At 43.4% G+C, this 15000-nt stretch overlaps 1 protein-coding gene across 5 annotated transcripts in view; it reads right to left on the bottom strand.

The window, feature by feature from the left end:
- Window positions 1-9875: 9875 nt before the first annotated feature.
- Window positions 9876-15000, bottom strand: part of ets1 (v-ets avian erythroblastosis virus E26 oncogene homolog 1) — a 41444-nt gene continuing 36319 nt past the window's right edge. For all 5 annotated transcript variants that reach the window (XM_042063760.1, XM_042063761.1, XM_042063759.1 and 2 more), the window contains 2 exons: window positions 13559-13677; window positions 9876-13125 (listed from right to left, as the gene is read on the bottom strand). In XM_042063760.1, coding sequence (XP_041919694.1) covers window positions 12910-13125; window positions 13559-13677 — 335 coding nt within the window. In that variant the 3' untranslated portion in view covers window positions 9876-12909. The remainder of the gene's footprint in view (window positions 13126-13558; window positions 13678-15000) is intronic.

Genomic DNA, 15000 nt, shown 5'->3' on the forward strand with positions numbered 1-15000 from the left:
CTGATGATGATGCTTTTATTTGGGATGTGAGAATGTGAGGCACTGGTCTTTCCCAGCCACTGCCCAGGAGAGAGCTGTGGACTAATGTTGCCTAATGTGGGAACGGCCTGGGTGGGGATCTGACCGAGCACAGCGGTGAGCCATGGAGGAGTCTGGCCAGAGTGGTAAAGATAGCCCCCCGACACACACACACACACACACACACACACACACACACACACACACGCACACACACACACACACACACACCCCTCCGTGTGTTTTCACGTGCGCTTGCACACAGCTTGTTGTTTCTCCGCAAGGGATGTGGGATAGGGAGCCTAAAAACTCATTCAAGTAGCAAGTAGGTGTTTGAATGTGAACTGTGTGGGGGATGAAAATGTGAACGCCATGGAGGGGGTTGTAGGGAGTTTGTTGTCCTTGCTGTGTCCATACAGATACATTCCACATTACATAGAAATAAGACACAGTCATAGAAATCAATCATCACTGAAGTCATAGTGGTAGTTGAAGACACCTGGCAGCTCTCATGATCTTTATCTTTTCTTTATTTTCTTCTCCTCTCCCTTTGTTCCTTGTTTTGTACATGTACTTTTTTTTTTGTACATGTAATATGAGTGTTTTATCAAGCAGACCAGCTCCAGTCAGTATAAAAAAAATAACCCTTAATCACCGTCATACCTTTAAGTTAAAAAAACAATCGTTATCCTCGTATCATCATTATATATACATTATGCAATGTTCCAGAGCCCGTGCAGGGTGGCAGACTTCAGGAGCAATCCTTGAGCTCCACGATAGACTGATAAAAGCCAGGGCTCATTGTTATGTCTACAGCCCACCACGCTGAGTAAGGGCCCCCTTCCTCCACCTCCAATTTGGCTGGCATCCTACTGGAGCCCATCAACACACTGTTCCAGCAGGGGAGCTAGTTAGTTCTCCTTTCCTTCCTGAGTAGTTGGATGATACAGAGTTGCATCTTGTACCTGAGGAACCAGAAGAGGGGTTAAAGTTGAAGCGTCAACATTGCCAGACATGGTATATATTAAACACACACACACACAAAGGCACAGACAGACAGACACACACACACACACGCGCACGTCTTATGCCAGTACTTACCCTGTACTTCTCGGGTCAGTTAGTGTTACCAAATCTTTATTTAGCTATTGCACAAGTGTTAGTGTATAGGCTATTACACCGTTTCTGTTTTCCTGAATCTGCTGGTCATGGAGTTTCCCTTGATGTCAGTGGGGAGGTGCCCAGCTGGCACAGAGGGTCCAGCCTGGGCCCTGCAGCACCTCTGACTCACCGCAGTCTTACTGTGTATAGCGCCAGAGCAACACACGCTAACACCCCAACCCTGGCTGCTCCTCCATTCCAGCCTCTCTCTCTCTCTCTTTCTCTTTATTTCTCTCTCTCTTCTCTCTCTCTGTCTTGTCTTCTCTATCTCTCCCTCTCTCTCTCTCTCTCTCTCTCTCTCTCTCTTTATTTCTCTCCCAGGAACCTGTGGGACTGTATAAGGGTTGGGAAATAATGCTATGAGGGTGGCCTGCATAGGACATGAAGTGAGTCCTGTAGGCACGTCACTGCATGACTTCACTCACACACACTCACTTATACACACGTAAACACACACACACACACACTGAGAAGGGAGAGGGGGGGGCTGATGTGTCCACATGGCTTAGTCATACACTCAATAAAAAAAAAAATCCCAACTGACTGCTTTGGTCAGTGCACTGAATGTGTGATTATCGGCTCCCACGGCATAGAGTAACATCTGGACTAAATTCCCTGTGAGTTCTAAGAACGCTGACTCTGTTGTGTCATAGAGAGCTTGGAGTATGTCATAGTTCCGTAAAATAAACCAGGATTCTGGGGCAAGTTTGGATGCAGGATTAGATAAAATGCAGATGGACTCCTAAAGCCTCTAGCAGGTCTCCATCTGTACTTAAGGAACGGAAAAATGCTTTGCTAAACTTCAGGGCATGTTAAGGCTACACAGACCCTCCATTTCTATAATCAAAACTCCGGTAACTGTTTTCCACCAGTGAGATGCAAAACAGAACCAAATTGAGATCCTTATCAAAGAGACATGTATTACATGGCCTTCCCTGACTGAAACCACAATCTTCAGTGTATAAAATCTATCACACAATCTCACCTACAGTAGTCATTCAATTTCTTACATAACAAAACTTTCAAACAAAAGAACAAGTGTCAAAGGCATTGTTCTGTTAGTGTAGCTAGTAACAAGTCAGGAATGCATTTGCAACATGCAATACAAACACTGACAACACAGTTGCAACAAAGTTTGTATATTTGTGTCCATTTTAAGTCATTTGTATCCATTTAAACTCTCATTTAATGTGTTGTTTATAGTGGTAAGAAGATTCCACTTTCATCCAGATTGCTGATTGTAAGTGTGCTTCTGGCATTAATGTATTTTGTGTAAGATGAACATCTTTTGTGTTTCAGTGTTATTCAGTTATTAATGTGAGTTTCAGAAATTCTTGTATTATTACAAAGGTCATTATATGATTATGACACTTTGGGTGACATGAGAAATTCAATGTCGTCAGACATGAACAAACATACTTACTGTGAAGTTGCATAAATATTCTCTTTCAGTATTTACATTTTTCCGCTCTCTGTGAAGTACTTTGATGCAGGATTCCAGCTATCGAGCACCCTGTTTTCTTTAGGAGTCAGAGGTCTAGGCTTGGTGTCCCAAAGGGCCTCCCCCAAGCCATACGCAAGTAACAGTTCTTTACTTGGCAGTACCAGCTTGCCAGGCATGAAGGCAGTGAACCAGTCAGCAGCCTTTTCAAGCCCAAGTGTGTTTCTTTTGTGTGATTCAGCGATCTTATGGCTTCAAGCTGATGGGAGATATCTACACGTGCTAGCGCTAGAGGACAAGTTTCCTCATGCTGCTGTGTTTGAGTGAAGGGGGGGAAAACGATGAGAGCTCTCTGCCCTTTCCCACAAAGCTTTAACCTCTTAGAAGCCAGACATTTCCATAAGAGACAGCACAGTGCTAGTGAGTATCAATCTGGGTATCTCTCAAGGACATTGTAAAAAAATATATACTGTACATACATGTAGCCTACGTGTAACGATTAGTTTGTTTCACACAACCATTTAAATACTGAGATGCATTCAAATACATGGTTTCTCCTCAGAGGTAATATCTTTTCAACCAATTACACAACATAAAAATGATCTTGTCATTTCTAGATGAGGTAAAGAGCATTTCTAAATACATCATATTTTTAGTCATCGCTGTTTGAGAATATGAGACATGATGGCAACAAATGCAAATCTATTTCACATTGAATTCCACTGTCATACTTGAGGCCAGGTTTTTAATCATCGATTTGGAAAAACTCAGATGGATCAAAGATTTCTTTGGCCAAGTGAGTTCTCATGAGGAGTAGGAATGTCAAGAGCTCAGCAACTTTCTTTCCATTTAGCCCCTTTTGGATCTCTCTATTTCTCCCTCTCTTTATTCTTCTTTTGGACCCTTTCAAGAGAGTTCCATTATCAGCATCATAGTTGGCCCCACAAGACTTCCTTTTGAACATTCCATATGTTATCTTAATGCAGAGGAAGTAGATTGGGGCCCAAATAGAACGTTCAAGCATTGTTTTTGTTTTTATTGTTGAAAGGGTCTATTCCCCTCCATCCTTTCATTTTCTTCACACCAAGCACATGCTGCTTGGACCAAACGCATGTTCCCTAGAAAGTTTAAAGGTGCCATGTGTAATATCCGCCAAAAAATCAATTCATACTCCACATTCCATAAAAAGATGGGGGCAGTATACCTCCAGAAAGTGAGTTGGTCTACCCTAGAGTAACATCCGAGAAACGTGTATTGCAGTTTGGCTGGCGGTTATGTTGCCCGCATACCGCCTCCCATGGCCGAAGCTGGTATTATGACACCTGTCGGGCTGTGGCTAGTAATTTAGCATGCTAATTCTGGTTGATATCTCTGCAGCACTATACCTTGCCATTTTTTTTAATGACATCATCGCCCTTATTTCTTCTCATTCATTTGATGCGTGTAGCTCATTTTTTTTATATTTTTACCTCAATTCTTACACATGGCACCTTTAAGGACGAGGTCACCGTGTTGGTGGCCAGAGCCCACGTGCAGCTGGTGTCCAATTGAGCTGGAGGGAAACCGAAACTCTCTGTCTCTTTCACACCATCAGCAGTCTGTGCTTCTGAGTATTAGATCATGCCATTTGATTTCTTTGAAATTTGTTCATCAGAAAGTTTCGTGTTTAATTTGAGGAAGAATATACAGAATTGTGACAGAAGCGGAAACTGTTGCATTTAGCTTGCTTTAGTCAGAAAACAAACACGCAAAAGCCGAAAAACCGAAACTGTCATAGTTGAAGTCTAAATGAATGATTCCGGCAGCTTAGGTTCTGAAAATGTCCATGATCAATGATAAAAAAGTTAAGTTCGCCACAGATATTCCATATCAGAGCCCGTTTGATCAGTATCAATGAAGTTCACCCGATCCTAAAGCGTTCGCCTCAACCAGAGAGTACAAACTGCTGCACTGTCCTGAATAAATATAGCGCTTAGTGGTCAATAATAACCTCAACCACACAAAAAAATAGTTCCTCTTTGCTGCTTTCGAGTAACTGGCACTGATAGACTAGTACCAGAAGCCAATGTGGGGAGAGGCAAGTACAAATACCACCAACTTTAGCAAGATGTCTGTCCAGTGGTCTAGTATGGTTAACATTCACGTGGGTCTTCCAGTGCAGATTTATGTTCTGGGCAGAGGGAAGATTAACCAGGAAAAACAGCCGGCACTTCAGCGCAGTAAATCAAGCAAGCGCTAACAGGATGGCTTCAGAAACACTGGAGTGGTAAAGGCCAGAGGTCAGAAGGAAGTGAATCGAATAGAATTTACTCTACCAGTTAGAAAACAGTCTCCATTTCACTATTGCAATGCAATGGAATGTACTAGCAAGTTTGTCACTCTCTGAAACAACAGTTCAAATTCAGATAAGATATTTCTGTAGAGAAGGGGATATATTTTCTCAAACATTACAGCACAAGTGCTGTGCAAAAGTCATACTGTGATTTTTAAAAAATGTAAATTTGCTTCACATGCCCACAGGCGAATATTGCTGGGTTTTCATCCCACGATAAGACATCTTGAGAAGTACCCTAATAGTGTAACAGCCTCCAGCCATGTGTTTGGGGCAGCGAGACTTCAAGCAAGAATTCCTGCCCTTGTGTGTTTGTCTTAGCCTCCAGTGATTCACCCAGCTTAATTCTGAATATTTATGGAAAAGTGCCCGTTGTTATTAGCTGGTTTTGGGGAGTTTATTGACAGAGTGGAGTTGAAAGTTGCACTTGCAACGGCGACCACACACAAGTAGAGCAGCGAGGTGGTTGGTCGGAGGCTCCTCAGCCTTAAGCTCCCTTTTGGGACACAGAGGGGTACGAGATGGAGAGCGAGGAGGAGAGGAGAGGAGCGGAGGCTGCCGGCAGGGGAGGGACCGAGGGTTAACCCCTGGCCCCATTTTCTCACGGATGGCGTGGGAGTGGGTGCCATTGACTTGAAAAGGGTACGTCTACGGTCCTGCTAGGGGCCGCGTCCTCAGCCCCACGATGAGTCAGCGGCGGGGTGCACCAGGGCCCTGGGACCTGAGTGGCCGGGACGGCTCGATTCACTCACCCACTCTGGCTTTGTGTACATTCACTGTAAAACGTTTACGCTCTCCTCATCCAGACAGGACACATCATCATCTCCTAATATCAACAGATTTTCTCATACCCTCATGATGTCTCTCTTTCTCCCTTTCTGTCTGTCTCTATCCCCTTCCCTCATTCTCACACTCTCATTCATTCATGCATTCATTCATTCATGCGTTCATGCATTCATGCATTCATGCATTCATTCATTCATTCATTCATTCATTTCGTCATTCATTCAATTAGTCCTTCATTCAATGCTCATTGCATGATTATTTCTTCCACTGATACATGTTGATACTCAACCAACCACCCACCCGTTCAGCCATTGTTCCATGCACCCATCAATCTAAGCAACAGTTCACTCCTCCCACGACTATTCTCACACCGTTCTCTTCGTTGGCCCCATGCGGGCCTGTTTATGGGTAATATTTCACCATTTTAAGTAATCACTCTCACCAGACCCCATGATGCAGCGTGGAAACCCTTTTTTTTGTCTTTGTAAAACATCACATAAAGATCTAAAACGTCTAGTTGCAGACGGCAGGGGACCATTGCCCGCAAATCCCAACCAGAGTGCTGCAATGAAGGAGGCCGAGGAGTGGGCCGCCGGGTGGGGGAGGGGGGCGGTCTGTTCTCAGGAGGAGGAGTGATTGGAAGCAGATGTTGCAGAGAGAAAAGGCAGCGAGTGTGTGTGTGTGTGTGTGTGTGTGTGTGTGTATGTGTGTGTGTGTGTGTGTGTGTGTGTGTGTGTGCAGTGGGGTGGGGAATAGTGGGGGAGCGTGTTAGGGAAAATTCTCAGGCCTAAGCCCCTCTTTTTCTGGGCCCTGTCTCAGCCGACCAATCAGAGAGCCGGACTCTTTAGCCGCGGGGCTGGTAGACGCCGCATGATTGGTCGACGTCTTCAGCGTGGGCGCTGGGAGCAGATGTCCTGGGAACGTTGTTGAATCCCAGCCGACCTGCCGTAAAAGAGAAGTGAAAACACTCCATCCAGCAACTGGACATGGACCAACATCTCGACTAATCCAGCTGCATATACAGAGACACACACACACACACACACACACACACACATGCAAACACACACTTGCACACATGCCTCACGCGCACACACACACTCGCACGCTATGCACTTGTACAAACACAGCGGCACTTACATGGAACCACATCCAGTCCCAAAGACATGTTCCAGGACCTATAAAATCTAGAGCACGAAGTCATGGGCCAGGAAATAGAGTTTACATACATAAATTCCCTTCTCTCATAAATAGGCTAAACTAAATGTTTTATGTTGGCACAATTGACTTTGGCCCAGACTTTCAGTCACCAATGCAACTCTTTCTAACAAAGAGTTGAGGAGGAGTGGGGGGGGGGGGGGGTCAAGTTGTCTCTCTGGAAAATTATTCAGCTTTTCTTCTCTCTATTTGCCTTATCTCAAGGACTGAGTGAGATGTCAGAGTTTTGAAATGACTGGAGACGAGATCTCTCACACTTTCCACCAACCTTCTGTGCACCTTCCAGCGGGCGTTGACCGGTCAGTCGAACCCCCCACCCCCCCCTCCATCTAGACCACGCCATTGTCTCCGTAGGCTAAGCCCATGCTTATGAGCTGTCAAGCGTCCTAACAAGAATCCATCAAAAGCCTCCTGATGGAAAGTCCACATTACCATCTCAAACCTTTTTTACCCCCATTTTCCCCTCCAGAATGCCAGGTGCCCCAGACCTCCCGGAGGGGGGGGGGGGGCTCATGAATACCCCTTGGCGGCCCGCCGAAGGTGCTCTCTCACCAGGTACGGGGGGCACGGCAGGTGCCACCAGGAGTCAATGACACATTACGGAGGGATGGAACAGGCGTAATAAAAATGCAAATGGGCGCACAAACATGGCGGGCGGTGTCTTTGACCCCTATATACTCCTGCATAATGCAACTGCCACCTGGGCCCACATCTGGGTCAAAACCGCCCTCGCTCGCGCCGGCAACACTGACGGAGGAGAGAAAGGAAAACAAAGGAGGAATATTAAGTGCACTCTTTCCACTCCAGCAAGACAGTGGATGAAATATCACGCTCCCAGAGCTTTCTCAAGCCAATGGTCGTTCATATTAAATGCATTTAATTTTATTTTAATCACTTTTTTGTGTGTACGTTGACAAGTGAATACCATGCTGCAGCGTGGGCATAAGGGTCACGGTCACATTGGCGATCACTCACATCTGAGTCGGGTTAGGCTCATGAGAACCATCATGCCGCATCAGACACTAGTGGTCCTACGGGGTAAATCTCCGGCCTTTATGATCTCCCAAGGCTCCAGTCATCCTCATGCTCATGCTCGTCATAGACCCAAACCAGATTCAGACGCAGGAAGAACAAAACGACCAAAATAGCAACCCCCACTGTAATATATCTGCCAATGGGCCGAAGGGTTACCCTGGGTCATATTTCACCATTTCTGGCGTAATGGAATTATTGAGCAGAACCCACATGCGTCACGAGGCCTCTCGTGTTATCTAGGCCGAACCAAGTCGCTGAATGTAAATTTATTGGGCTGTTACATGAATCTAAATGGTTTTATTTTTCTTCCTATTGGTATATTATGGGCATGGTATTCACACTCAGTTATATTAGTGATAGCACGTTTTTATCATTTTGACACTTTAGCATATGTTTATTTGAAGACAAATGAATGAGTCACCGAGAGAGAGATGAGCAGGAGGCTAAAAAAAGTAGCTAAGTGGGCGAAAGAGACAGACAGACAGACCGTCAGAGAGAGAGAGAGAAAGAGGCCAGAGCAGGCATAAGGACTAAATATTTAGACGGAGGTCTGTTATGTGAAGAGTCCTCTAGCAGCAAGTGTTTTAAACTTCGAACGTCAGGCTTGACAGACATCGCCTGTCTAACATACTTGTCTACCAGGTGTGACACGCCTCTACATTCATGCATTTTTTTTTTCAACAGCCCCGCAAGGTGATGGAAACTTTCTTTCTTTTGTCATTTTTTTTGTCTGACAGATGAACAGAAAAACCCTTTGAAATACCCATGTTCGAATACTGTAACTATATATTTTTCACACCCGCTCTGTGTTTCTCCTTGATGTGAAACATTACACATGTAGGGTTGGGTCCAAGACAACCTCACCCATATGTTTTCACGCTAAAATATAGTATTTGATATGAAGTTGGTGTAGGCTATGACTTTTACAAGCTTTACAAAAGTAAACTTGACTCTTACAAAAGTAAACTTGAGTTTTTACATTCTGTGATCATCTGTTGATCTGTTTCCATGTTAAAATCTGAGTCATATGCTGTGCATGGGGTTCAGTGTCAGATATCTGTAAAATGTATTCTTATGGTAAGGTGTAAATGAGACAAAATTTTTGTTTTCTGTTTTATTAGTGTTGACTGGCATAGACGCTGGTTACTGACATAGACGATAAGCCATTATGCTCCAGTCTCTACTACTGGGTCCAGAGAAACTGAGAAAAAGAGGGGAACAGTAAAAGAGAGAGAGAGAGAGAGAGAGAGAGAGAGAGAGATGAAGGAATTATGCGAATGACAGAGTAGCAGAGGCAAACGAAAGCAGGACAGAAAAAGAGATTGAGTGGGTGAGTGAGGGGGTTAAAGAGAGAAGGAGACAGCCCTTGCATGTTTTTATTTAGACATGTGGAATTTATAGGAGCCCGGAGCTACAAACATGAATGGGTCCACTGTGCCTGCGTCCCCCAATGGCGTCACTAGCCGCCATGGAGGTGACATACTCATAAGGCAAAAGGACATGCCACAGACACACTTGATCCGCCTCGAAAAAGAGGTTTGGCCAATTCCATCTTCAAAGTATCAGCTAAGACCCCAGATGGCTTTGACTATTGGAGTCCTGGCTCTCCTGCAATGTGCAGAGTGAACCCTAGGCGTGTCCCAGGCTGCCCCATCAGTTAAAACTGAATGAATATGCTCGAGCTTGTGGCATGTTATCAGGTGACGGGTGCACTGAGAAAATTTTCTAGAGATCTTTGTTCATAAAAAGCCTTACGGCCATATTTCAAATGGCAGTAGAAGCTTCTAGAGCCTATGAATTCAGAGTAATATATTATTGCCGAGGTATGTAGGAGTGGTGTGTGGCAGGTGTAAGTGAGCAATAAATGAGACGCAATCACAAAAGTCTTTTTTACATATATTTTATAACATAACAATTTGAAGTACAATAGAAGCTACAGTTTATAAAACTTTCCAGCAGAACATAATGATGGGCCAGCATCAGCCTTTCTCTCTTAAACAACTGTATATAAGCAGACAGGTCTTCAAATTTCATATATTTTTTGTATAAAAAAGAAAAAAAAAACATCGCTACATTTTGTCCTGTGCTACCTTTATTTCCCATGAAAGCACCAGCTGTCTGCATCTCATATTTCAAAGTTATAAAATATAAATTATTGAAAAATATTCAAATGTTTGTGAACTAAAATACATTAAAATTTTCATTTAACAAAAAATACAGAAACACTATAAAATATACAAAAAAACAAACAAAACAAAAAAAACGCTTTCCTTATCAATATCAGTTATATACTTCTATTTTGAAGTACTCTGGTACATAGATTTTTGCCAAAATGTCATTGTTATTGATATACCTTCTTTATCATTACAGATGCATATCCTTTTATATCATATGCATATGCTTATATCGTATGCATACAAAAAACAAACGACAAACCGCTCAACACTGTAACCGGCTGAATGAGAACAATTCTTCACTTGAGCTTGTGATAAGGACTCTTCCCTGTCATAAAACTTCAACTAACACAACAGAATACAAAGAATAAAAAAAAAATCCTGAATCTTATACCAATTACTTTGATAAGTAATGCAAACGTAAGGATAGGATGATATTGTCTACACGCATCATGACCCTTACATGAGGAACGACAGGCACTGTACTTCCACAGAGGAGGGTGGTCCGAGCTCTATGTGAACACAAAATAGAACGGACGCTGTGGAATGGATAAAGTAAAACACAAAGCGGTTGGTCCCCTGGCTTCCATTCTCCAAAGGGGAAGATGAGCCTGATGCTTAACACTCTCAGACCTCACATGGGTTGGTTATTATTTCTGCTTTGTCGATTGTTTATTTGTTTCATCTAGATATTTTAATAAAGGGTTATGAAATACAATCTGTACAAACAGACAGTTTGGAGAGCTATTCTAATCAGGATGAGTAACATTCAGCTACTGTAAACAATAACATTTGTTTTTTAAGATGAAATTTCTTGACTTTGGCTTGCCCCATAAGGCCAGTGTACTGTGCTCTTCCCACATTGGAGCGCAATCAAAAATGGCAGCACTTCAGTGGGAAAAACAAAACAAAACAATCACCGTAATAAACACAACGATGGCAGTCACAATTACTTATTTTCTATTACACAAAAATACAGAACATACTGGAAGTTCATAGGACTTTTCAATAAGAGAACTGAACTGAATCAGAAAACATTTTAATGCCTGCGAGCTGCCACTGCTTCTAGTGCCCTCCTTTATCCAATAAGAGTCTCCTTCGAAGGAAAGAGGGGAAAGGAAACTAGAAGCCAAAAGAGAAACTGTGCATTTTGACTCATTACCAGTGCATTAGCAGAAGCCTTTCACAAAGTGTACCAATGATTTAGTCATTGCAGTTGCACAGAGATTTCCATAACAAGAGCTTGCCATCTCAATATCAGACATTATGACATATTCTAGAACTCCCTGTTCTCTTACTTGGTCACAACACCAAACTGTTACCAAATCTATGAATTCTTTCTTCACTCACCAAGGCTTCCCCACTCTCAATACCAAACACCCACTCAGAACTTTTCAACTTACTTTCCTTTACTTTCCAATGACAAAGCGTCAGATCCAATAGCCAAGGTTTTCATTCAGTTTCATTAGTAGAATCTCGTTCTTGATCTTGCTATACCTCCCTATCTTTTTCTCTGAGTTTCAATGATTGATATGGATCATTTTCTTTTCTAAGTGACTCTTCTAGTATCACCATCACAATCACATGTACATTTCTCTCCATGTGGACTAGACTAATATTAGCTCTGAGAATGGCATATTAAATACTGTCTGCTACTTTGAGGCAACGCAGACTAAAACAAAGTCGGGCAATGATGTCTTCTGCACCCGTAACAAAAGGACGCGCTTGGCTGCGATAGTGCGACTGGTGGTTGAGTGTGCACATCTGCAGTGTCTGGATGAGTTATAGCTGTACTTGTTTGCTGCGAAGTGGCAGGCGTCTGTGTGAGCGCGAGCGCTGGCAGTCACCGTTGAAAAGCAACGGCCACTTTCAGTTGTGTCAACAACTCTTCTCTCGGTTTGAGTAAAGCTAACGGGCTCAGAGACGAATGAGCGAGACGCGAGTCTGTCACCATCCCAATACCATTTCTGCTTAGCGCCTCACTTAAAAGAAACTCAAAATCTCTACCTATGACAGAAAAAAAAACATTTGATTTCTGAATACCTTCATTTTTCTGGAAAGTTACATAAGCAATGTAACAACCCTCAAGGGGAAAAAATCTAAAAAAAAGATGTACATTAAAATAATACTGGCACAAACAGCTGAAATTAAGTGAAACAACTGAAATAAAGCAAACACATATTTTGGTCCATATGTTAAAACTCATACCATTGCCTCCCATGATTAGGACGGCTAAGACAGTGTGTGTAAGGTAATATAATACATAATTCTCAAAACTTCTCAATTTTGGCCACATATTTATAATAGGAACACGTGCCCTGTCCATGCAGTGTCTGATGAGAATTAAACCATCTCACTTTTATGGCCCCATGCCATCCTGTTGACTGCTTTCTGCTACCTGAGTGAGAGGTAAGCTGTACAAGTGGTAGAATCCAGCATCTGTACAGATTTCTATCCTTCCACCCCAGAGACGCATAAGAGACATAACATAAGACACATTGTCTCTCGATGCAACAGTATGAACTTTGGTGCACTTTTTATCTTCTTGAGGCCTGCTTTTTTTCTAAAAAATATATCTGAGCAGAACTCAAAACAAAAAAAACGAACTTTTTTTCTTTAAACCACAAAGATGAGTTTAGTCAGACTGTGATTGGAAAATACCGGACACGTTCTGCCCGATGGGGTGGTGGAATTAGTGAGCGATTACTTCTCTGGTCCCAGGTTGTCTTCGCTTGTTTCCCCCTTCACTCGTCATTGTCGGGCTTAACGTCCAACATGGCGTGTAGCTCCTCGGGCGTGTAGCCGAGCAGGCTTTTCAAGTCACAAACGAAGCGGTAGACGTAACGTTTTCCCGACGTCTTGTGGATGATGTTCTTGTCGTAGTAGTAGCGTAGGCCTCGACTCAGCTTCTCGTAGTTCATCTTGGGCTTGTTTTTCCTCTTTCCCCACCTGCGCGCCACCTGTGTGTGTGTGTGTGGGGGGGGGGGGGGGGGGGGTGGTATACTCAGTCACTCATTGAATTTAGAGCTCCACTTCACCCACACACCTCTGGTGCCGTGATGGCTTTTGAGGCTAGTATAAACAAAGGCTCTTGCTCTTTATACAGTATGCCAAGATATACAGCATGTGGATGCTTTAAATGTCACGTCTAAGAGTGTCATGACTTTGCTTAGATAACCACAATACCAACGTCTATATGAATATGGCATTCTTCATGCAGTTATAACTTTGTTATGTAATATTGTTCATTGCATGTTATTGTGTTATATTGTTATATGTTAGATTGTGTCATGTTATATATTATTGTTTTCATTATTATTGTTTGCATTATTATTTATTATTATTATTCATATGTAGTGTATTTTGTTGTTCAATGTATCTGTATGCTCTCACCTCATCTGGGTCAGAGAGCTTGAACTCCCAGCCATCTCCCGTCCAGCTGATGAAGGACTGGCAAGACTTATCGGTCAGGAGCTCCAGGAGAAACTGCCACAGCTGTATGGGTCCACTGCCTGCAAACGGAGCCCAGAGACAAACACACAGCGGCTTAGTGACCGAGTAAGAGGAAACCCAGGAGATTCCCCCTACACCATTATAGCCAAGATACCAAAATGCATTCAGAGACTTGTGGAATCCAAAAACACCATGTTTCTCATGTTCTCATGGTTTTCCTCGGAGGGCCGTCTCATATCAACTATTCATCAATCACAAACACACACACACACACACACACACACACACACACACACACACACACACACACACACACACACACACACACATGCACACACAGAGGCATTGTGTGATTAGCTACAGGGAACAAGGCCCATTTAAACACAAAGCTCCTTTTGACCAGCCCGCCCTGTTATGTGTGTGTGTTTGAGTGTGTGTGTGTGTGGGTGTGTGCGTGCGTGTGTGTGTGTGTGTGTGTGTGTGTGTGTGTGTGTGTGTGTGTGTGTGTGTGTCTGTCTGTCTTTCTGTATGTGTGTGTGTGTCTGCACAGTGTGTTGGGCAGCGCTGCCTTGCCTATGTGTGAATTCCACACTGCTGAGCTCACACTCAGGCCAGCCTCCCCAGGGCAAAAGATAAGGGCCCTGACTACAGGGAGCTGTGCTAGTGTGTGAGTGTGCGTGTGTGGGGGTGGGTGAGAGGGAGGAGGAGGAGGAAGGCTGGTCCTTAGTGACTATGTGTGCCACAGTGGAGCCAGTGCCAAGGTTCACATGCCCCCAACCCCACCCCAACGCCACACTGAAAATCACATCACTGTAGAAAACTGCTTTTGGTCTAACACTGAACGGAACAAAAGGAGCTGAATGAATGAAACAATGAAGCTGTATATAAATCACTTCACTTCCAATAACAGATTTTAATGCCACACATGCTATCTGATTTTGATCAGTAGTTTTGTATGATATTATCTTTTTTTCTAAGAAGCTCAGTTTTTCTATGTTTGACAAATATACCCTTTCAAGGTGGTTTCAAGTATTCACAAGAACACTTTCGTTGTTGGTTGCTTACTTTTACGTTTTGACTTGGGTTGAGGGTAAGGTGAATAACCTTGCCTGGAAAGCACCTGTGAGTGTATGACACCGAGCTGGCAACAAAAAAAAAAAGTTTAGAACTGTGCTCTCTGGGGGTGTAGCTGTAGTTGTCACCCTGGCGCCGAACCTCAGCAAGAGATCACACCATTATTTTTAAACCGAGGCATGCTCTGGACTATCACAATCTCACAGTTTTTTTTGTTTGTTTGCATGCTTGTTTGTTTGATCATTAGTTTGTTCGCTTTGTTCTCCCTGGTTGCTCCAATACCCCAAAAAACTGGAACTCTTTCCACA

This window comes from Alosa sapidissima, chromosome 15 (genome assembly GCF_018492685.1).
Source record: "Alosa sapidissima isolate fAloSap1 chromosome 15, fAloSap1.pri, whole genome shotgun sequence".
NCBI lineage: Eukaryota > Metazoa > Chordata > Actinopteri > Clupeiformes > Clupeidae > Alosa > Alosa sapidissima.